The sequence below is a fragment of the Siphateles boraxobius genome, unplaced genomic scaffold (assembly GCF_051911475.1).
Source record: "Siphateles boraxobius isolate OS27281-9 unplaced genomic scaffold, OSU_SipBor_1 16, whole genome shotgun sequence".
NCBI lineage: Eukaryota > Metazoa > Chordata > Actinopteri > Cypriniformes > Leuciscidae > Siphateles > Siphateles boraxobius.
In genome coordinates this window covers 607,447-630,607 of record NW_027508766.1, presented here as the reverse complement: position 1 = coordinate 630,607, position 23,161 = coordinate 607,447, and the positions used below count along the sequence as shown (strand labels likewise).

The window sequence follows — 23,161 nt, the reverse complement described above, 5'->3', positions numbered from 1 at the left end:
GCAAGTTGCCGCAGCACAGCCAATGACCGAGCTTCCTTCGTTCATTGCTGTCAGCTGTGCAGCTGCAATGCGTTTTACATAAAGACTTCAATATTCTCGAGAAAAGGAGTTTTCCCATAGCGTAAGCTACTTACGCAATAGGAGAGACCTCTCGAAAGGGAACCCATATTTTCAAAACACAACATATTGCGACATTTAGAGGTTGTTGAAGACTCTGTATCTGTATGACTTCTGTATGACTTGTAATCACCCACTGTTAGGCCATGGTGTTTATATACAAAACAAGCAGGCCTAAAAATCATTAACACTTAGCATAGGAAGTTTCTGTGTCTGTCAGGTCCAGGCGGTTAGCATAGCCTTCTCATTTGCCCTTTTCAACAACGCCAGGGGAAAAAAAATAATACACAAAAAGTTAAGTAACAAACAACAAAAAATAATGAAATATCTGTAAATGAAATTATTAATAATTTATGATATGTTTTTTTTAATTATTATTGCTAAAGCCCTTATAATGAACAAAAATAGCCTGAAGGCATCCTCCTAAGGTTGTAGCTCGTTTGTTATAGGGTATCGGGTTAACAACAAATATTAGCTTCAGCCTGACCTACAGGGTTTGGGTATTGAGGTATGGTAAACTATTTATAGGCTATTTTAATTTTAATAAACGATCGAACAATCCATAGTGGCATTAATTGTAGTACAAAAAAAAAAAACTACAAACAGTCAGAAGCAGCACTTAAGTTTATTAGGTTTTCAATCCTCTTATGATGAGACCCGTGCTCCGCTCTTCATTGGAAGGCCGGTATCCGGATACGAGCGTCACTCAATCATCATAGAGCGCGACACGCAGCCGCTTTTGGGAAATGCCAGAGCTGAAACTGTCCGACGCATTTTGATGTGTTCTTGGGATGAACCTGCTGAACACCCTGCGAACTGTTTTGCGCACAGAAGCCTACACTTGACGGCCGATGTAACTTTCTACTCTTGTTAAATAACTATGCAAGAGACCAAACCGGATTGCTTCTACCAGCGAAATCCCAAGGGCATTATGTCTTCGGCTGTCCCACGATCGGGATTTGTGGTCTTTTGCGTGGTAAATCCAGTTTTATTTATCTTGACAGTAGACACGGGCCATTTATATTGAGAGACTTGCTTGGCAAGTTGAACACCGCAGACTGTTGGCATGCTTAAATGTTGTTACTTTGCCGTTCAAAACGGCAGCCTAAACTTGTTGAACTGTATATAGCCCTGTGAGTAAATCATTATTTGAAAAAGTATTAAATATCAGGAGCTCACGTGAAATTCTTAAAAGAAAAGAGCCTGATGTGAACTGTGTTTCAAAATGTGTTTCTCCTCCAATATCTCCATCATTTGCTACTATTTTGTGCGATAAATTGTGTTAAGCTTTGGCGAAATGTATACTATTTAAATGTAAAACAACTTCTGAATAGCAAGCCTTGTTTCTCAAAGAGCTGAACAAGCATGCTACATTGTTGTGGCAAATTAATCTGTTTGTCAGGTCATCGCAGGATAATCCCTCTCTGTTCACAGTGAACACGATAATGCATGTTTAAAAGCCCTCTGTGGCACTGAAAATGCGGTTGTGCATTCAGCAGTAATTCTTCAAGATCAGCTGATCATGATGAGTGCCTTCCTTGCGATACTCAAATTAAAGGTACACTGTGTAGGGATTTCTCCCATCTAGCGGTAATATGTATTTTGCATTCGCACGAATAGCTTTTTCAAATGCGTGTTGTAACTACGATGTAGCCTACCAAGAAGCTATGACAACATGTCTGGGAAAAGCTATCCCGATATTTACCCTCGTTTTTTGAATTTGCCGGTCACGTTTCCTTTTAAATTTCAAATCGCTTTTTTGGCAACGAGGATTCCTTCTCCTGTGGCTCGGCATAAGTATCCTGCATTATGATGTAGCCTGCCATGCAGTAGGCCTACAGCCTTTCACATTTGCCAAGTAAACGGGTGAGCTGCGGTTTTCTGGATAAAAACAAAAATATTGTTTACATTTATCCACCGATTTCATTGGGTTGTATGTGTTGTACAAAAAGTTCCACCTCTAGCTATTTAAAATCTCGATAGTAGACTTCTAAAAAAATGTTTTAATAAGGAACTGTCAAAGCTCAGTCATAGCCTATTTGGCTTCTTATTCGTGGATAAGAATTGTGAAGACCCCCATACTGAGATATTATTTAATTTTCACATTAAGTGAAATATAGGTTTCTTATTGTATGAAAAGCATTTTCTGTCTTTACTTATCGGCTAATACAAATCACACCGGCAGGTGCTTTCTGTATTTTTATAGCTATTTATATATTTACAGATAGATACTCCAAATATAAAATAACAAAGATAACTGATGGATCCTTTATGGCAATACATACTACAGTGCAATGAAAATAGTAAATATAAGATAAAGTGAGAAGTAATTGTACATAGTTTAGTGTCAATAAAATAAACAAACAGTAGCCTATACAGCAAATAATATAGTAATGAATAGTATATTATATAATATCACAAGTACAATAATATAATAATAATAATATTTTGACAATAGCATATAGTTTATGTATTATACTATAATAATAGCAATAGAATATGAAATATCAATAACAGAATATAGACAATAAAAAACAATAAGTTAAATAGTGACTAGTGAATAGTACAATACTTTAACAGCATAACTATAATAGATTGATAATCGCAAGTGGTATAATATTATAACAATAATAGCAAATAAAATGTAATATCAATTGCGGAATAATATAGACAATAATAAGTAAATGAAATAGTGACTAGGCTACCTACCCAAAACGAGTACTTGTCATAAAAGTCGGTTTTAAGAAAATATAGATGAATATTTAGATTTCAGGTAATTTACTTGCTAAAACTATAATATAAATAATGTCAACTCATGTCTCAACTTTCACACCTAAGTTACCTAGCGACATCGCTAGCTATTTTAGTGTGAAATAAACTATTCGTTCACTAACGTTACTATTACTAATTATATAATGACCAAATGCAACCAGAAACAAATGTTCAGTCTTGCTTGTGAAAGGTAATTCCCCAAGACCTGTTTTCAATTGTGCATTTCAATTTCAATTGTGATTTGTACAGCCCCAAGCAGGACACAAAACAGGCTCTTTTCTCAATTCCCGTAATGAGAGTTATGGGAAAGTTGCCCTCCTCAATATGGCGGTGCTGTTGACTATGTATTTATGTATTTATTTTGTCTATGCGTTGAGGTAGGCTTGTGCTTTTTGTCCCAATCTGCTATTATAGTTTTTTTTAAATAGTGGAACGACATGGCAGCCTCCTAGGACTTACCCGTCCAATGTAAATAAAGATAAGAAATTCTTTGCTTACGAGGGTAAGTCAGATCATTGGCAGAAGTAATTTTACACCAATGAGTACGTATTTATGAATAAAGACATTAATTTTAGCTAATAAAATACTAAAAAAACTACACAGTGTACCTTTAATGGTTGAAGTTGAGGATTGTTTCCTAGCTTGCAAAGTTGTGTATTGTCAAGTTACCACGGTATCTTTTTCTCATCAAGATCCAAGTCTTTATTCAGAATCCACATACTGCCTTTTCATATAATAGAAATAAACAAAGAAATTAATTTTATTTACCTTCTGGGTTTTTTTATGGAAGTACTGGAGATGATAACTCTTGCCAGTTATTATGCTGCATTTTTGTAACATTGTAATTAGTGATTTAATTTATAGGCTACATTATTTATTATTTATGTTCGTTCGTTTTTTTTTTAATTTTTTTTTTAAACCCAACTCATTTCACAACATTTCTGAATTACTGCCAGAACACAGTGAGATAAAATACATTTTGGATCTCTTTGTGAGTTCTGGAGAAGTATTAAAGTATTTTTATTTACTTTTATTTCGAATAAATTATTTATTTATTTTGCCCCATATAATAAAAATGTAATAGGGGCAAATGTTGTAGTCTTCAAAATATCATCTTTTTTGTTGCACAGAAGAAAGTCATACAGGTCTGAAATAACATTAAATTGAGTAAATGATGATGGGATTCTCATTTTTTGGGTGAACTATTGATTTCTTTGATCGCTTGACTTTTCATCTGTATCTAATATAACCCAGAATTACCTGTTTTCACATGCACAGATAAAGATTAATAAAATACAGTTTGTGGTAGGATATTCTGTATATGGTTTATGCATGACTCAAAATTCTGATGAATACTATTCATGCATGAATCAGAATTGAGTTGATAAACTTACTATCCAAAAAAAGGAGTATAATAATGACAAAAGCATCTGCAGTATTTCCAATAGAAAATAGTAGTTTGTTCCAATTACACTGATTAAATATATTCATATCAGAAAAAATATTTAACTTTGATAAACATTTTAGTGTAACCCTTTCTCAGAGCAGCTCTTCGATGCATTCTCTTTTGCATCTTCACTTTGACAATAACATGAAAATATAATTTATTTACATACATTCTAGAAAATCCATGGACATTTATGATGTAAGATTTTTTTAGACAATTTTAGTACTGTTCACCATGCTTAACTGTTTGTTCTCTTTAAATGGTCCCTCTTTTTTTTTTTTGTATGTGTAGATTTTAGTCCTGACCCTTGCCCTATACCCTGTGCTGAAGACCCTGGCTGTTCAGATTCATTCTGCCATCACAGGAAACTTTGTGGCCGGATATCATTCTGTGCTGCTTGTCAACTGTCCTACTGAACAAACTGCTAAAGATATTGGCAGGTACAGTACACACATGCACAAACACAAACAAGGAAAAAAATATAGAGTGTTAAAAACAGGGTTGTCCCGACGATAGTAACGTGTATCGGCGACAGTCAAGTCACCTTTATTTATATAGCGCTTTTTACAATTCAGATTGTTTCAAAGCAGCTTTACAGAGATAACAGGAAAATAATGTTGTAATAATATTGTTAAATATAAAATCAAATGTCCCCAACTAAGCAAGCCAAAAGCCAATGGCGACAAAGGTGAAAAAGGCGACAGTGGCAAGGAACCAAAAACTCCATCAGGTGACAGAATGGAGAAGAAAACCAGACTCCAGCGTCGCAATGAGGTCTACTGTTCCAGCCACAAGATGCTCCGATCTTGCGCACAGAGAAACATGCACTATTAGAGTAGCGTGTGATAGAGGTGGTACCTCCAAGGATCGAGAGAACGGCTTTTACAGCCGCTATTTTCTGGCTCCGAAAACAAATTGGTGGCCTCCGACCTATTTTGGATTTGAGACCATTGAACTGTATTCTGTCATGATGCTCTTTCTAAATGATGACAGTAAAACAAATGCTCGCAGACATTCAGTGCGGGAATTGGTTAATTGCGGTAGATATGAGAGACGCCTACTGCCACATTCAGATGGCTTTCTAAGATTCTCCATCGAGGATGTGGCCTATCAGTTCCTGGTTCTAAACTTTGGTCTGTCATTGGTAACATGCATGTTCACAAAATGCATGGATGCTGCACTGTCCCCTCTAAAATCAAATTGAATGCATATTTAGGAACTTCCTTTAGGTTAAGGAAGTTTAGTTAAAAGACATCTCTTCTTTTATTGAATGCCTGGATAACAAAGCTGGTTCCAACTAGGGCTGTGTTGAAAAAATCGATTCACCAATTCTGAATCGATTTTCATATTAATTTCTAAAGATCGATCCGTAACTCAGAGGATCGATTTAATAATAGGCCTACATTTTTCCCGTGAACTTTAACTTGCCGCGTCATTGAATTCACGCATGCGCGCGAGGTGGAAGGACATTAAAACAACAAACATGGCGGTCAGTAACGTTAAGCAAGCGGTTGCTTTGAAAACTCCAGAAACGCTCAAAGCTGCGATCTGTCTTATACCTGGAGTACTTGAAGGTTTTCACAAAACTGTGACACACTTGTGTTTTCTAAAGGTTTTGTAAGTTAAACTTTTATTTACTACTAGGCTGTATCACGTGCCGTTTGAACTGACGCGCTACAGCGATCTGTCACATTTAAAAGCGCCAAAACGTTGGAAATATTGACAGAATCTGACAGCTGAGAATTTGTTCCATATCAAAAGTAACCTTCTCTGTCTAGTCTGTCGGTGTCAGTGTCCTCTTTGTCCGCGATTTTTCTCTGCATGAGAAAATGCAGTGGTCCAATCAGTAGTTAAGAGCCTGAACTTGCTTATAGTAATTCGGAAATTAGTGCACATGAGTGGGAAAAAAATACAGCACAGAAGAATGTCTAATTTAGCGTGAGATTTCTTTGTTGAGCGTGAGACCGTGAGATTGAGGCTGAATGCGTGAGTGTCACGCCAGATGCGTGAGAGTTGGCAACCCCGACTCCATTAATTTGCAGTTAAATGTCTATAATAATAGTATCAATATGTTGCATACCTGTAATTCAGGTAACAGCTGGAAAAAAATGCTTTTTTCAAAAACACTTATCTAAATCTCGAAGATCGGATCAGATCGGATCGAATAATGATAATCGATTCAAGATCTTGAGAATCGGAATCGAATCGATTCTTGAAATTTGAATCGAAACCCAGCCCTAGTTCCAACCTAAGGAACCAATTACCTGTTCTGTGATAAAAATAGAGTTAAAAACAATCACTTTTTTTTTGCAACAATAGGGACAATATTGCTGTTGTTTTTTAAACTCAATAAAATGTGTATTGGGTGTGCACTTCAGAATCTTGCTGGAAGAAATAGGTTACTGTATCGGGGCACTTTTTGCCTGCTGTTTTAGGAACACTATGAATACAGACATTCTACTTTTTTTCACATATTGTTTTTCACCTACTTTACAGTAGGAAAGTATGCATATTTGGAAGCGGCCTTAGAATATAGATGTGATATTTAGCTCTGTCCACATTGACATAAAGAAGACTGGACCTACTGCAGTTCTGTGGACTATCTGGGTTTACTTACAAAATTGTTGGTTCTGACAGTTTTATGAGATGTTGTGCGTCTTATCACGTTTGGTGAAAAAACTGCATATTGTTATTTTATGTTACTAGAATTGAGTTACAGACTAATAGCATTGCGTTCTGAAAGCTCCCTTTCTATTTCAAAATGCAGCGTTATATGCACCCATATTTCCACTGACAGTCATTGTTGTCTACGTGATTAACAGTGATAAACTTGGAAACTTTTCATGATAAACAAGGTTGAGTATGTTTACATAACACACCAAATGCTAATAACTCCCAAAAATCATCTTATTGAATTAACCCCTTTGGTTACATGCAAACAAATAACCTGACTACTCAATTAAATTGTGCTGTAATCACGCATGATCAAAAATACAAAACAAAGTCTTGACTAAGCATAATGTGACATGATACAACTTGACAAACTAACACTCACCACACAGTGGTTATAACAATACTTGACAAAGACGCATGGAAAACACAAGGGCTTAAATACACACAAGGATTAACCACTAAACAAGACACACCTGTGAACATGATTAGACAATTAACCAATGACAACATGAAACAAAAGACTAGGGAAGCACATGGCAGGATCACATAAGGGCAAGGGAATCATATGATAAGACAGGAAACATGAACCAAAAACCAAAACTAGTATCATGAACCGGGAACATGAAATAAAACTCAAAACTAGTCCTGACAGATTCCCCCCCCCCCCCCCTCTATGGACGGCTCCAGACGCCAGACGAGATTACTGTATGGAATGGAAGGATAGTCTGAGATATATGCCGTAACCACCACCACAGCTGTTAAATACACACAAATTATTCACAATTTATTTGGTCATCTTTATTTCCTACAAATACAAAAGCAACAGTTATTCTTTTTCCTGTTGGATTTTAATATTCTTCCAATATTGTGTATCTCCTCATGTATCAGTGCGGGTTCAGGTCCACCCAATGCATTCTTGCTGTTGGCCCAGTAGAAGTCAAATGTTAATTTCATTAGCCTAATTAAAAAAATGTAACAGGTTGGATTAGAGAACATTTAATTATGTGAAAAGAGCATTATATGTGGAAACAGCTCCTGCAAATTGAAATAGACACTGAATTATATGTATTTAATATGCCAAATGTTTGTAAAGTCATGTAGCCTATGGCAATGAACCTTTTATGCTTTGAATTATGAATTTATTGTTAATTTTTAGTTGATGCCAATGAATTTTTTTTTTTTGTGTCGTTTTTTTTTTTTTTTTTTGCCTGTGGGATACCATGAAAATGAGTATTAGTAATAACTTACCTTTCTGTCAGTTTTCACCTGATAATTTAACAGTGAATAAGAATTATACCTGTGTATTGACGGGTGCTGTTGCCATGTTGAATCGTAATTTCAGAGCTCCATTGATCATGGCTTTTCATAGTCGTGGTGCACGTGCTTTACTCAGAGTTGATTGAACTAGCTCGATTCAGCTGTTCTGAAACCGAAAACTCAGAGTTTCCCATCTCAGGTTTTATCAACTCCGAGTTCAAGTTTTAACTCGGAGTTGGTTGAACCTCCTTATTGAAACAGGCCCCAGGGGCCTATACTTGTTATTTTTCTTGTTATTTATTTATTTAGATAGGGACAATGCACAAGTTTACATTAACCTTGTATAAAACGAGGAAAGATACATTGTGCCAGGTTGTAGCACAAGTGCTATTTTAAAGCAACCTCTGCAGCATTCTTTCCATGAGTGTACAGCACAGTATCATCTGCATGCATTATTAAATCAATATCATTACATACTAATGGAAGGTCATTTATATATATACTAAAAATTAGCGGCCCTAAGATTGACCCTTGCGGGACCCCCATGGTACATCTTTTCAATGGGGATAATGTATTGTTTATCCGCACACACTGATGTCGTCCACTCAGGTAAGATTTGAACCAGTTTTGTGTGTTTATTGAAAGATTGTATTGGGCCAATTTGCTCAATAGTATCCCACGATTGACCGTATCAAAAGCCTCGCTTAAATCAAGAAAAACTGCTCCCACCACTCCACCTTGATCTAAATTTGTTTTAATTTGTTCAAGGAAGTAGCAACACGTTTCAGTTGAGTGTTTTTTCCTGAAACCAAATTGCATAGGGTTTAAAAAGGCCTTTGAGTCTTGGTGAGCAATTAATTGTTCTGCCACAACATTTTCAATGACCTTTGAGATGACCGGAAGGATACTTATTGGTCGGTAATTACTAACCTCTTGTTTGTCACCAGATTTATACACCGGGGTCACAATAGCAAGCTTTAAGACACTTGGAAAGGTGCTTTCATTAATAGATTTATTTAATACGTTAGTTAAAGGAGTGGTCAATGATTCTTTATGAGTTTTTAAGAAAGCAATATCAAGACTCCTTTGCTTTGCTATTAGATAATGATGAGAGTATTTTATTAACCTTTAAATCATTTGTGGGTGTCATAATAAAACCAGCACTATCACAGTCTAAGGAATAATTAAATATCTTTTTAGTAAAATTCTGACCCAGTTTTTCCACGGAATTCAAAAAATAATCGTTAAATTCTGTTGCAATAGCTAGGCTATTGTTTTGAATATCATTTTTTTTTTTTTTTATCTGTATGCTTTCGTACTTGGGCTTGTTCTTACCAGTTAATTTGTCAATGGTCTTCCATCGTTGTTTACTATTTCCTTTTGCTTCTCTGATGATTTCAAGGAAAAGGATGGTTTAGCCTTTCTAAGCTGCATTGTGACCTTATTTCTCAGACCTTTATAAATTAGATGATCAGTAGTTAAACCCGATTTTAGAAACCTTTTTAGAGAGGCATTTCTCTTTTTCATTAGTTGCCAGAGATTACTATTAAGCCAAGGCAATCTATGGCAATCTACTCTAGGTTTCCTGACTATTGTTTTTGTATATCTTGCAATTATATTTTTAAGGGCCGACATTATTTTATTGCATGCTTGCTCACAGGATTTATTTTCAACAATGTCCCTCCAGTTTGTTTGCTTTATTTCATTCTCAATATGTATTAACTCTCTCTTTGGAATAAATGATTTAGTGGGATTACCTTTCACTGTATTTTGTTCCCTGTTCCGTGATTTAGTCAGTTTCCTAGCAGCTAATATAAGATTATGATCTGACAGGCCAGTAACAAGGTTATATGTTTTAATTATCCTTTCTGGGGTATTTTTAAAAACTAAATCCAACAATGTTTGAGAGGATTTAGTTATTCGTGTGGGTTTATTTATCTTTTGTATCATATTAAATGTTTTTGCAACATCCTTAAGCTTTTTTCTGCGTGATTTATCAAGCCAGTTTAAGTTAAAATCACCCACAAGTATAACTTATTTTCTTTCATATTGTTTAAGGGTTGCAGATAAACAGCTAAAAAAAATCATTTGTGGCAGTAGGTGGGCGATAAACTGCAAAAACAACAAAAGACATTTCAGGGGACAATGTAATAGTAACCCCTACACACTCCAGGGTGTTTTCATTCATTTCTATTTGTTTACTTAGAATGCTCTCCTTAACATAAATTAAAATCCCACCACCTTTCCCTTGACTTCTGTCTCGTCTGTACACCTTATAACCCGGGATATTAAATACAGACAGAGGGGTTGTAGGAGTTAGCCAAGTTTCAGTGAGACACAAGTAGTCAAGGTTTGAATCCGTTAACAAATGTTCCAATAGTTCAATTTTTGATACAACGCTGCGTATATTCAAATGTCCACCAAAAACTCCTTTCGGTTTTGTTTTCGGGTTTCATAATACGCTAGCATGGTTAACAGTCTGAAACAGTTTTGAAAAACACGCCATGAAGCCAGTTTAGGTGGCTTTCCCAATATGTTTCAGTTTAGTTTGCGCCAACCCTGGGTTTTAGGCACCATGAAAGTGGTTTAGCTTTTAGCAGTGTTCATCGCCATAGTAACTTACGCTCCACGGATAACCTGGTCCGGGGCAGGTTATGTTCCAGGTAAGAGGTTGTAAACCGAACTTGGACCAATCAGCTGTGAGCAAAGTGACACATGTCTGATCCGATTAAGTCACTCCACCTGTTTCCCCTCCAAATTAAAGATCACTACACAGCAAATGATTTTTAAAGACAAAATCATCCAGCTTTTAGTAATGCTTATTTAGAATAATAATGTTGTATGATTTAGATATTATTTATGTAAATATTGTACCCTTAATCGATCACACATGTACAATTTTAGTTTATCAATTATTATTGCGCACAGTTTAATTGAATAAATATAATAAAGGTAATATAAATATGCTTTAGAATCAATAGATAAAGCTATAAAATGACTTCATGTGAGCTTAAATGTTACATTTTCTCTAACTTTATCAAATGTATAAACTAACTTCACAACTTTTACTTGCTCTGATATAGCAAGACTATTTATTAAGTTGGCTTGTGAAAGCCAACTTACTGAAATCCTATTTAAACTTATTATTATTCTTTTTCTTCTTCTTTTTCTTAACCAAAAGTTTCTGACTGCTACTCCTCCTAGAGCTTTAACTCTACAAACTCCAAACTCGGGTCAGACCTTCAGACTGTTCTGACTTAGTGTGCTATATCTTTTCAGACTGATTTGACTTTCAGATTTCTTAAAAATTAATATTAAAAATCATAAAAATCCCATTGACTTTCATTGCAACAGTTCAAATTGAGCCAAGGCTACGGTGGCCCAGCAGTGTACAACACAAAAACTCAAATCTAAACTCCCTGAAGCCCAAGACTCAATTAAACTACCATTCTATATGTACTAATGAACTTATCTATCTATCTATCTATCTATCTATCTATCCATCTATCCATCTATCCATCTATCCATCTATCCATCTATCCATCTATCCATCTATCCATCTATCTATCTATCTTTCTTTCTTTCTTTCTAATCTTTCTTTCTTTCTTTCTTTCTTTCTTTCTTTCTTTCTAACTAATCTTTCTTTCTTTCTTTCTAACTAATCTTTCTTTCTTTCTTTCTAACTAATCTTTCTTTCTTTCTTTCTAACTAATCTTTCTTTCTTTCTTTCTAACTAATCTTTCTTTCTTTCTTTCTAACTAATCTTTCTTCTTTCTTTCTTTCTAACTAATCTTTCTTCTTTCTTTCTAACTAATCTTTCTTTGTTTCTAACTAATCTTTCTTCTTTCTTTCTTTCTTTCTTTCTTTCTTTCTTTCTTTCTAACTAATATTTCTTCTTTCTTTCTTTCTAACTAATCTTTCTTCTTTCTTTCTTTCTTTCTTTCTTTCTTTCTTTCTTTCTAACTAATCTTTCTTTCTTTCTTTCTAACTAATCTTTCTTCTTTCTTTCTTTCTTTCTTTCTAACTAATCTTTCTTCTTTCTTTCTAACTAATCTTTCTTTGTTTCTAACTAATCTTTCTTCTTTCTTTCTTTCTTTCTTTCTTTCTTTCTTTCTTTCTTTCTAATTCTTTCTTTCTTTCTTTCTTTCTTTCTTTCTTTCTTTCTTTCTTTCTTTCTTTCTTTCTTTCTTTCTTTCTAACTAATCTTTCTTTCTTTCTTTCTTTCTTTCAACTAATCTTTCTTTCTTTCTTTCTTTCTAACTAATCTTTCTTTCTTTCTTTCTAACTAATCTTTCTTTCTTTCTAACTAATCTTTCTTTCTTTCTTTCTAACTAATCTTTCTTTCTTTCTTTCTTTCTTTCTAACTAATCTTTCTTCTTTCTTTCTTTCTTTCTAACTAATCTTTCTTCTTTCTTTCTAACTAATCTTTCTTTCTTTCTAACTAATCTTTCTTCTTTCTTTCTTTCTTTCTTTCTTTCTTTCTTTCTTTCTTTCTTTCTTTCTTTCTTTCTTTCTTTCTTTCTTTCTTTCTTTCTTTCTAACTAATATTTCTTCTTTCTTACTTTCTAACTAATATTTCTTCTTTCTAACTAATCTTTCTTCTTTCTTTCTAACTAATCTTTCTTTCTTTCTAACTAATCTTTCTTTCTTTCTTTCTTTCTTTCTTTCTTTCTTTCTTTCTTTCTAACTAATCTTTCTTTCTTTTTTCTTTCTTTCTTTCTTTCTTTCTAACTAATCTTTCTTCTTTCTTTCTAACTAATCTTTCTTCTTTATTTCTAACTAATCTTTCTTCTTTCTTTCTTTCTTTCTTTCTTTCTTTCTTTCTTTCTTTCTTTCTTTCTTTCTTTCTTTCTTTCTTTCTTTCTTTCTTTCTTTCTTTCTTTCTTTCTTTCTTTCTTTCTTTCTTTCTTTCTTTCTTTCTTTCTTTCTTTCTTTCTTTCTTTCTTTCTTTCTTTCTTTCTTTCTTTCTTTCTTTCTTCTTTCTAACTAATCTTTCTTTCTTTCTTTCTTTCTTTCTATTCTTTCTTTCTTTCTTACTAATCTTTCTTCTTTCTTTCTTTCTTTCTTTCTAACTAATCTTTCTTTTTTCTTTCTTTCTTTCTTTCTTTCTTTCTTTCTTTCTTTCTTTCTTTCTTTCTTTCTAACTAATCTTTCTTCTTTCTTTCTTTCTAACTAATCTTTCTTCTTTCTTTCTTTCTTTCTTTCTTTCTTTCTAACTAATATTTCTTCTTTCTTTCTTTCTAACTAATATTTCTTCTTTCTAACTAATCTTTCTTCTTTCTTTCTAACTAATCTTTCTTTCTTTCTAACTAATCTTTCTTCTTTCTTTCTAACTAATCTTTCTTTCTTTCTAACTAATCTTTCTTTCTTTCTTTCTTTCTTTCTTTCTAACTAATCTTTCTTTCTTTCTTTCTTTCTTTCTAACTAATCTTTCTTCTTTCTTTCTAACTAATCTTTCTTCTTTATTTCTAACTAATCTTTCTTCTTTCTTTCTTTCTTTCTTTCTTTCTTTCTAACTAATCTTTCTTTCTTTTTTTTCTTTCTTTCTTTCTTTCTTTCTTTCTTTTCTTTCTTTCTTTCTTTCTTTCTTTCTTTCTTTCTTTCTTTCTTTCTTTCTTTCCTTTCTTTCTAACTAATCTTTCTTCTTTCTTTCTAACTAATCTTTCTTCTTTATTTCTAACTAATCTTTCTTCTTTCTTTCTTTCTTTCTTTCTTTCTTTCTAACTAATCTTTCTTCTTTCTTTCTTTCTTTCTTTCTTTCTTTCTTACTAATCTTTCTTCTTTCTTTCTTTCTTTCTAACTAATCTTTCTTCTTTCTTTCTTTCTAACTAATATTTCTTCTTTCTAACTAATCTTTCTTCTTTCTTTCTAACTAATCTTTCTTTCTTTCTAACTAATCTTTCTTTGTTTCTAACTAATCTTTCTTCTTTCTTTCTTTCTTTCTTTCTTTCTTTCTTTCTTTCTAACTAATATTTCTTCTTTCTTTCTTTCTAACTAATCTTTCTTCTTTCTTTCTAACTAATCTTTCTTTCTTTCTAACTAATCTTTCTTCTTTCTTTCTAACTAATCTTTCTTTGTTTCTAACTAATCTTTCTTCTTTCTTTCTTTCTTTCTTTCTTTCTTTCTTTCTAACTAATATTTCTTCTTTCTTTCTTTCTAACTAATCTTTCTTCTTTCTTTCTAACTAATCTTTCTTTCTTTCTAACTAATCTTTCTTTCTTTCTTTCTTTCTAACTAATCTTTCTTTCTTTCTTTCTTTCTTTCTAACTAATATTTCTTCTTTCTTTCTAACTAATATTTCTTCTTTCTTTCTAACTAATCTTTCTTCTTTCTTTCTAACTAATCTTTCTTCTTTCTTTCTAACTAATCTTTCTTTCTTTCTAACTAATATTTCTTCTTTCTTTCTTTCTAACTAATATTTCTTCTTTCTAACTAATCTTTCTTCTTTCTTTCTAACTAATCTTTCTTTCTTTCTAACTAATCTTTCTTTCTTTCTTTCTTTCTTTCTAACTAATCTTTCTTTCTTTCTTTCTTTCTTTCTTTCTAACTAATCTTTCTTCTTTCTTTCTAACTAATCTTTCTTCTTTATTTCTAACTAATCTTTCTTCTTTCTTTCTTTCTTTCTTTCTTTCTTTCTTTCTTTCTTTCTTTCTTTCTTTCTTTCTTTCTTTCTTTCTTTCTTTCTTTCTTTCTTTCTAACTAATCTTTCTTCTTTCTTTCTTTCTTTCTTACTAATCTTTCTTCTTTCTTTCTTTCTTTCTAACTAATCTTTCTTTTTTCTTTCTTTCTTTCTTTCTTTCTTTCTTTCTTTCTTTCTTTCTTTCTTTCTTTCTAACTAATCTTTCTTCTTTCTTTCTTTCTAACTAATATTTCTTCTTTCTTTCTTTCTAACTAATATTTCTTCTTTCTAACTAATCTTTCTTCTTTCTTTCTAACTAATCTTTCTTTCTTTCTAACTAATCTTTCTTTGTTTCTAACTAATCTTTCTTCTTTCTTTATTTCTTTCTTTCTTTCTTTCTTTCTAACTAATATTTCTTCTTTCTTTCTTTCTAACTAATATTTCTTCTTTCTAACTAATCTTTCTTCTTTCTTTCTAACTAATCTTTCTTTCTTTCTAACTAATCTTTCTTTCTTTCTTTCTTTCTTTCTAACTAATCTTTCTTTCTTTCTTTCTTTCTTTCTTTCTTTCTTTCTTTCTTTCTTTCTAACTAATCTTTCTTCTTTCTTTCTAACTAATCTTTCTTCTTTATTTCTAACTAATCTTTCTTCTTTCTTTCTTTCTTTCTTTCTTTCTTTCTTTCTTTCTTTCTTTCTTTCTTTCTAACTAATCTTTCTTCTTTCTTTCTTTCTTTCTTTCTTACTAATCTTTCTTCTTTCTTTCTTTCTTTCTAACTAATCTTTCTTCTTTCTTTCTTTCTTTCTAACTAATCTTTCTTTTTTCTTTCTTTCTTTCTTTCTTTCTTTCTTTCTTTCTTTCTTTCTTTCTTTCTTTCTTTCTTTCTTTCTAACTAATCTTTCTTCTTTCTTTCTTTCTTTTTCTTTCTTTCTTTCTAACTAATCTTTCTTCTTTCTTTCTTTCTTTCTTTCTAACTAATCTTTCTTCTTTCTTTCTTTCTTTCTTTCTTTCTTTCTTTCTTTCTAACTATTCTTTCTTCTTTCTTTCTTTCTTTCTTTCTAACTAATCTTTCTTCTTTCTTTCTAACTAATCTTTCTTTCTTTCTTTCTTTCTTTCTTTCTAATCTTTCTTCTTTCTTTCTTTCTAACTAATCTTTCTTTTTTCTTTCTTTCTTTCTTTCTTTCTAACTAATCTTTCTTCTTTCTTTCTTTCTTTCTAACTAATCTTTCTTTCTTTCTTTCTTTCTTTCTTTCTTTCTTTCTTTCTTTCTTTCTTTCTTTCTTTCTTTCTTTTTCTTTCTTTCTTTTTCTTTCTTTCTAACTAATCTTTCTTCTTTCTTTCTTTCTTTCTTTCTAACTAATCTTTCTTCTTTCTTTCTTTCTTTCTTTCTAACTAATCTTTCTTTCTTTCTAACTAATCTTTCTTCTTTCTTTCTTTCTAACTAATCTTTCTTCTTTCTTTCTTTCTTTCTTTCTTTCTTTCTAACTAATCTTTCTTCTTTCTTTCTTTCTTTCTTTCTTTCTTTCTAACTAATCTTTCTTCTTTCTTTCTAACTAATCTTTCTTCTTTCTTTCTTTCTTTCTTTCTTTCTAACTAATCTTTCTTTCTTTCTTTCTTTCTTTCTTTCTTTCTTTCTTTCTTTCTAACTAATCTTTCTTCTTTCTTTCTTTCTTTCTTTCTTTTCTTTTTCTTTCTTTCTTTCTAACTAATCTTTCTTCTTTCTTTCTTTCTAACTAATCTTTCTTCTTTCTTTCTTTCTAACTATTCTTTCTTCTTTCTTTCTTTCTTTCTTTCTTTCTTTCTTTCTTTCTTTCTAACTAATCTTTCTTTCTAACTAATTCTTTGTTTCTTTCTTTCTAACTAATCTTTCTTCTTTCTTTCTTTCTTTCTTTCTAACTAATCTTTCTTCTTTCTTTCTTTCTTTCTTTCTTTCTTTCTTTCTTTTTCTTTCTTTCTTTTTCTTTCTTTCTTTCTAACTAATCTTTCTTCTTTCTTTCTTTCTTTCTAACTAATCTTTCTTCTTTCTTTCTTTCTTTCTAACTAATCTTTCTTTCTTTCTTTCTAACTAATCTTTCTTCTTTCTTTCTTTCTAACTAATCTTTCTTCTTTCTTTCTTTCTTTCTTTCTTTCTTTCTTTCTTTCTTTCTTTCTTTCTTTCTTTCTTTCTGTCTTTCTTTCTTTCTTTCTTTTTTTCTAACTAATCTTTCTTCTTTCTTTCTAACTAATCTTTCTTCTTTCTTTCTAACTAATCTTTCTTCTTTCTTTCTTTCTTTCTTTCTAACTAATCTTTCTTCTTTCTTTCTTTCTTTCTTTCTTTTTCTTTCTTTCTTTCTAACTAATCTTTCTTCTTTCTTTCTTTCTTTCTAACTAATCTTTCTTCTTTCTTTCTTTCTAACTAATCTTTCTTCTTTCTTTCTTTCTAACTACTCTTTCTTCTTTCTTTCTTTCTTTCTTTCTTTCTTTCTTTCTAACTAATTCTTTCTTTCTTTCTTTCTTTCTAACTAATCTTTCTTCTTTCTTTCTTTCTTTCTTTCTTTCTTTCTTTCTTTCTTTCTTTCTTTCTTTCTTTCTTTCTTTCTTTCTTTCTTTCTTTCTTTCTTTCTTTCTTTCTTTCTTTCTTTCTTTCTTTCTTTCTTTCTTTCTTTCTTTCTTTCTTTCTTTCTTTCTTTCTTTCTTTCTCTTTCTTTCTTTCTTTCTTTCTTTCTTTCTAACTAATATTTCTTCTTTCTTTCTTTCTTTTATCATATTATTATTATTTTAAAGATTTTAAAATATGCTCACATTTAAACACGAATCATTGTTATTACTGTTTAGAAAAGTTTTTGTCATGGAGTTTTGCGGGTTACCGTCGTGGTGACGAGTGGATCCTGATGTTAGCCAATTACTGCGTCTGCGTGACAAAATAAGCCACATTTTCAGTAAAGTGAAGCTATCTTCTCAAAAGATCTGATAACTAGTGAAAAGCTTTGTCTGCAGATTGAAATGTATGAAACTGGGTTATAAACGACTTATTTCTTTGTTTGGCATGTTTAAGCTGCCTGATATCACACGCATCAAAGCCAACTGACCAATTCCATTAGTTCTGTTGTTGGAAGCTTCACAAAGCAAATATTATAGGTGGATTATTACAGACTGTTTGTGTCTCGTCGTGTTTACCACCTCATCCAGTACAAAAAGTTATTGCAATGGTTTCTTGCTTTTTGACGCCTCCTGTACAGAACTGTGGCTAATGAGATTTCTATTTCCCAGAATGCTTTGCACGGGACATAATCGGAAGAGATAATGTTTAATTTATTTATCTTCGTGTTTTTAAGACAAATAAATTAAGGAGAAAGCTTGTTATTATAGTTTAATGTTGTATTGAGTTGGGATCTAGAGATGTTTTTGTTTTTGTGATGGAGTTCCCATCGTGGTGACGAGTGGAGCCTGCAGTTGGGCGGAGAACAGGCGCTGAACAGATTAAGCTGTGGTATTTATTGAGGGTGGAGGTGTCCAACATCGGTGTGGTGGAGGAGTCACAGTTCTGCTGTCTGACAGCTACGAGGAGCTCAGTGTTCCTGCAGCTCTACACCTCGACATCACTGCTGAGGACCTCCTCATAAAGCTAAAGTTCACACACACACCAGCAGTGTGAATTCATGAATTTATGTTACATTTAAATAACATATAAGAGAGTTTTAACATATTTTGGTTTGTGTTTTTCTATGCATTTCATAAAGGTAAATTAAATAATGATTAAGTCTGATGCGTTTTATCACCTCCCTACCATAAACATAAATCATAAATGCTTAATGTTGCTCTGATCTTAATGCTACCAAGTACATTCAAAATTAAATAAGCTCATTAATAAATTCCAAATTAAACATTAAATTACTAGTCATTAACTAAGAGTAACATTTTCTCTAGGTCTAGGAGGTCGTATATATGACCTATGACATATGATATATGAATAAAGAAATAGAAGAGAGTAATTAATTAATTATAACTGTTAATTACATATTTATATAATACTTATATAGAGAAGTAATGTGTACATACACAATTTAAAAAAAAATAGTGTTTTTTTATTAATTTATTTATTTTATATCGCACTTAACATTACCTCTAAACAAGCGCTGAAGACAATATATATGCCAACAATAATTCAAATTAGGTGTTGATTACCCACAGACAAATTTTGTAATTACCTATTATTAAATATGCTGTCCTTTCTGTCAAAGTGTCACTTGCGAAGAGTACAGACTCCCCATAACACTGTGACATAAACTTATAACATGTTTCAGAGTGTAGGGTTTGGGGGTTATCGTCGTGTTCACGTGTAGGTCCAGCCGTGAGGCAGACGACAGGCTCAGTCAATGCGCTTACATGAGTAACTGTTCATATCAATATTTCAGAAAGTCTGTATCTTACCGCATATTGTAATAGTGAAATAGAATGAAATGTATGTTGTTCTGAAGTCTGTTTGAGTTTATTATTGTTGGTGCTTAGTTTAATTATGTTTCTGCTACATAAGTACATTTAAAGTATTTTCTTTTTTTTGCCTCTCTATCTATCTATCTATCCATCTATCCATCTATCCATCTATCCATCTATCCGTCTATCTATCTATCTATCTATCTATCTATCTATCTATCATCTATCTATCTATCTATCCGTCTATCCATCTATCCATCTATCTATCCATCTATCTATCTATCATCTATCTATCTATCTATCTATCTATCTATCTATCTATCTATCTATCTATCATCTATCTATCTATCTATCCGTCTATCCATCTATCCATCTATCTATCCATCTATCTATCTATCATCTATCCGTCTATCCATCTATCCATCTATCTATCCATCTATCTATCTATCATCTATCTATCTATCTATCTATCTAATCTATCTATCTACTATCTATCTATCTATCTATCTATCTATCATCTATATATCTATCTATCATCTATCTATCTATCTATCTATCTATCTATCATCTATCTATCTATCTATCTATCATCTATCTATCTATCCATCTATCCATCTATCCATCTATCCATCTATCTATCCATCTATCTATCATCTATCCATCTATCTATCATCTATCTATCTATCTATCTATCTATCTATCTATCTATCTATCTATCTATCTATCTATCTATCTATCTATCTATCTATCTATCTATCTATCTATCTATCTATCTATCTATCTATCTATCTATCTATCTATCTATCTATCTATCTATCTATCTATCTATCTATCTATCTATCTAAAACTATTTCAAACTGAAAACCTTTAAACTGAAAGCTTTTAAAACTACTTCAAACTTTCTGGCTAGGCTTTTTCAAGCCAACTTAAAGTTTGCCAACAAACTTTTTATCTAGTTTTAGTTGTCCTCTTTCATAGACAGCTATTTTCTTCTTACTGTATAAATTTCGTTAAATTCTTTCGTAATATTCTGTTGTGAATCGCGCTGCTTCACTCGTGAGAAATGAATCTCAGTTTCACTCTTTCTTAGCATGTGATTGGTTGTTCGCGATGTCACACCTAAACTCATAAACTCAGGATCAAAGCCTGATTTGACAGAGAAAATTGATGATCAACATCATGGTACCAACAAAGCCTGCTTCGATTGGTTTGGTTTTGTCAACTCAAAACTAATCCTCTAACCCTGAGTTTGTGCAACTACCATCATGGTACAGGCCCCAGGAGGGCGGTCTTGGCTGAGGGTCAGGCCGGTGAAGGGGGATTGGACTCGGACCGTGGAGCGTGGGCGGTGCCGGTTGTTCAGGACATAGTGTACAAGGGTGTTCTACAGAGGGCATTAGTTCAGCAAGATCATGGTACAATCCATAACAAAAACACATTTTTAGTTGAATCTCGTCCCATGGCAGATAATCCATGAAATCCTTGACATAATCCTCAATAGCTCTTCCCGCTTGATGAAGCTGAAGCAAACAAACTGCTGGGTTCATGGTTGGTCAAGTATTCTGTAACGAATCCACTGAAGGCGGGTTGCAGAACCCAAGTGCAGTTTATTTGCATCCAAACATGTTTAAAATACAAAACAAAGACTCGACAACGACACAACACAGCGGTTACACAAACAATACTTGACAAAGACACTTGGCAAACACAAGGACTAATCACTAAACAAGACACACCTGTGAACATGATTAGAAAATTAACAAATGACAACATGGCACAAAAGACTAGGGAAGCACATGGCAGGATCATATGAGGGCAAGGGCATGAAATATGAAACAAAAAACAAAACTAGTAACATGAAACATGAAATAAAACTCAAAACTAGACATGACCGGAAGACTTCATTTAAAAAATCAGGTTATTCCCCGGTAGTGACATAAAAAAAACTTAATAATTTGTGTAGCTGACTCCCAACTATTCCATTTGTTATGTGAGATGTGATATTAAATAAATAAGAGGTATTTTGACTGTACTACTTCTACTTCAGCTGCACAAGAGGAGAACACATTTTTATAATTTCTTGGGTCAAGAAAGAGTCGGAATTTTCAATATATTTCCTCCTTCCCTACCGCAAATCACTCATTCTGCCTGGATGTGGTTAAATCCACAGTAAGGACACTTTCCTATGGAGGCTTGTTTCTGCCTCGCAATAAAAAATAAAAAAGGTAATTGTGACTTTTCATCCCACAATTGTGACTTTTTTTTTCTTGTAATTGCGAGTTTAAATTTCACAATTCTGAGAAAAATTTCAGAATCGTGAGTTTGTATCTCAGGTGTCAATGAATTACATGTTCTGAAAAAATGTCAGAATTGTGAGGAAAAAGTCATAATTACCTTTTTTTTATTATTCTGTGGCTGAAACAAGGTTCCATACTTTCCTGTTACATATCACACATGCGCACTTCAATAACCACAGAGAGCTGGGTTTATTGTATTTACATGTCGGACGAAATTGAGGACAAAGGAAAACAGGTTAACGTGTTTACATGACCACATGTACTGTCGGCTTAAGTATAATCGCATTAAGAATGTTCATGTAAATACGCTTATTAAATATAGCCTGTGGGCACAGAAATTATTACAAAAAGCTATCTATTGTCTTCCATACCACAAGGTTTTCCACAATTGTTTTTACAGAACTTGCCACAACTGAGCGTGATTGATATTATAGAGTATCTCAACCTGAGCTTCCATATTCCCTCTCAGCTGCATTAGGGTTTATTTTCCCATTATACTCTTGTTGAAGAGCACTTTACAGTGGTTAAGTCATTAGAGTGCACTCTAGACTACTAGTAAGCTCATCCAAGCGGTTCTTGAGGTTCAAAACCACACAAAAGTGAGGGAGCATTTCCTCTTCCTTCCTCTCCATTTTTTTTTGATCCAGGTGTAATGATCCATCCACTTTCTTTAATAAAGCATGGGCAAACAAAAATTTGATTTTTGGGGAGTGCACAAGGTCTGGAGTATGAAATGACGCTTTGCCAATGTCAGAAAAGTGTTCTATTGTTCAAGTAATGGAATATAAAAGAAAGGATGGTCAGCACAAGGTAGTAAGTAGTATGAGGCAATGGCAGGTGCATTAGGAAAGGCAGCAGGGACATTTTCAGTTGGTTAGGCGATGCCAGCACAACTAAGGGATGTAGCAAAAAAACACTAAAAGCCAAATAATGAGCTGGCAAACACAAATCTACCATAGTCCAGTAGAACACAGATTCTAGTCAAATTTCTGAGCCAACACCCAGAAACACCCCTGTATATATATATATATATATATATATATATATATATATATATATATCTCTACAGGGGCGTAGAATTTAGTAGGGACGTAAGGGACGTGTCCCTACCAATATCCAGTGACACTGATATGTCCCTAGCAATAATTTCGATTAAAACTTAAATTATATTTATATATAAACACTGTTGTCCGGTTGTGTCTTGTGGTTTTTATGTATTAGGCTTATTTTATTTAATCAGTAAACATCTTATTTACATTAAAATTTCTTACAAGAGCGTTCAGAGAAAAATGCGCAATTCAAGGTACACAAACGGTTAATATATCTGAGTCCTGCTTAACACACATCGGTAAACTGATTGGCTTTGTTTTTTCTTTCTAACTTGTGTGAGGCTCTTGTGTGAAGCGGAAATGCTCCTCCTCCGTAGGAAACCTAGATGCAGTAAGCTAGGTAAAATCAACAGTTCTGTGCACAAAAATGCGGGGAAAATCAGTTTTTACTACTGTATTACAATCGCGGGATAAGTGGCAAACAATGTGAGAGAGAGAGAGAGAGAGAGAGAGAGAGAGA

At 32.7% G+C, this 23,161-nt stretch overlaps 1 protein-coding gene across 3 annotated transcripts in view; it reads left to right on the top strand.

The window, feature by feature from the left end:
• Positions 1–805: 805 nt before the first annotated feature.
• Positions 806–23,161, top strand: part of LOC143738995 (protein CutA homolog) — a 36,601-nt gene continuing 14,245 nt past the window's right edge. For 2 of the 3 annotated variants that reach the window (XM_077231047.1, XM_077231046.1), the window contains exons 1-2: positions 806–1,093; positions 4,628–4,776. In XM_077231047.1, coding sequence (XP_077087162.1) covers positions 998–1,093; positions 4,628–4,776 — 245 coding nt within the window. In that variant the 5' untranslated portion in view covers positions 806–997. Of the gene's footprint in view, positions 1,094–1,709; positions 1,984–4,627; positions 4,777–23,161 lie in introns of those variants that run through there. The other variant, XM_077231048.1, reaches the window with a different exon arrangement.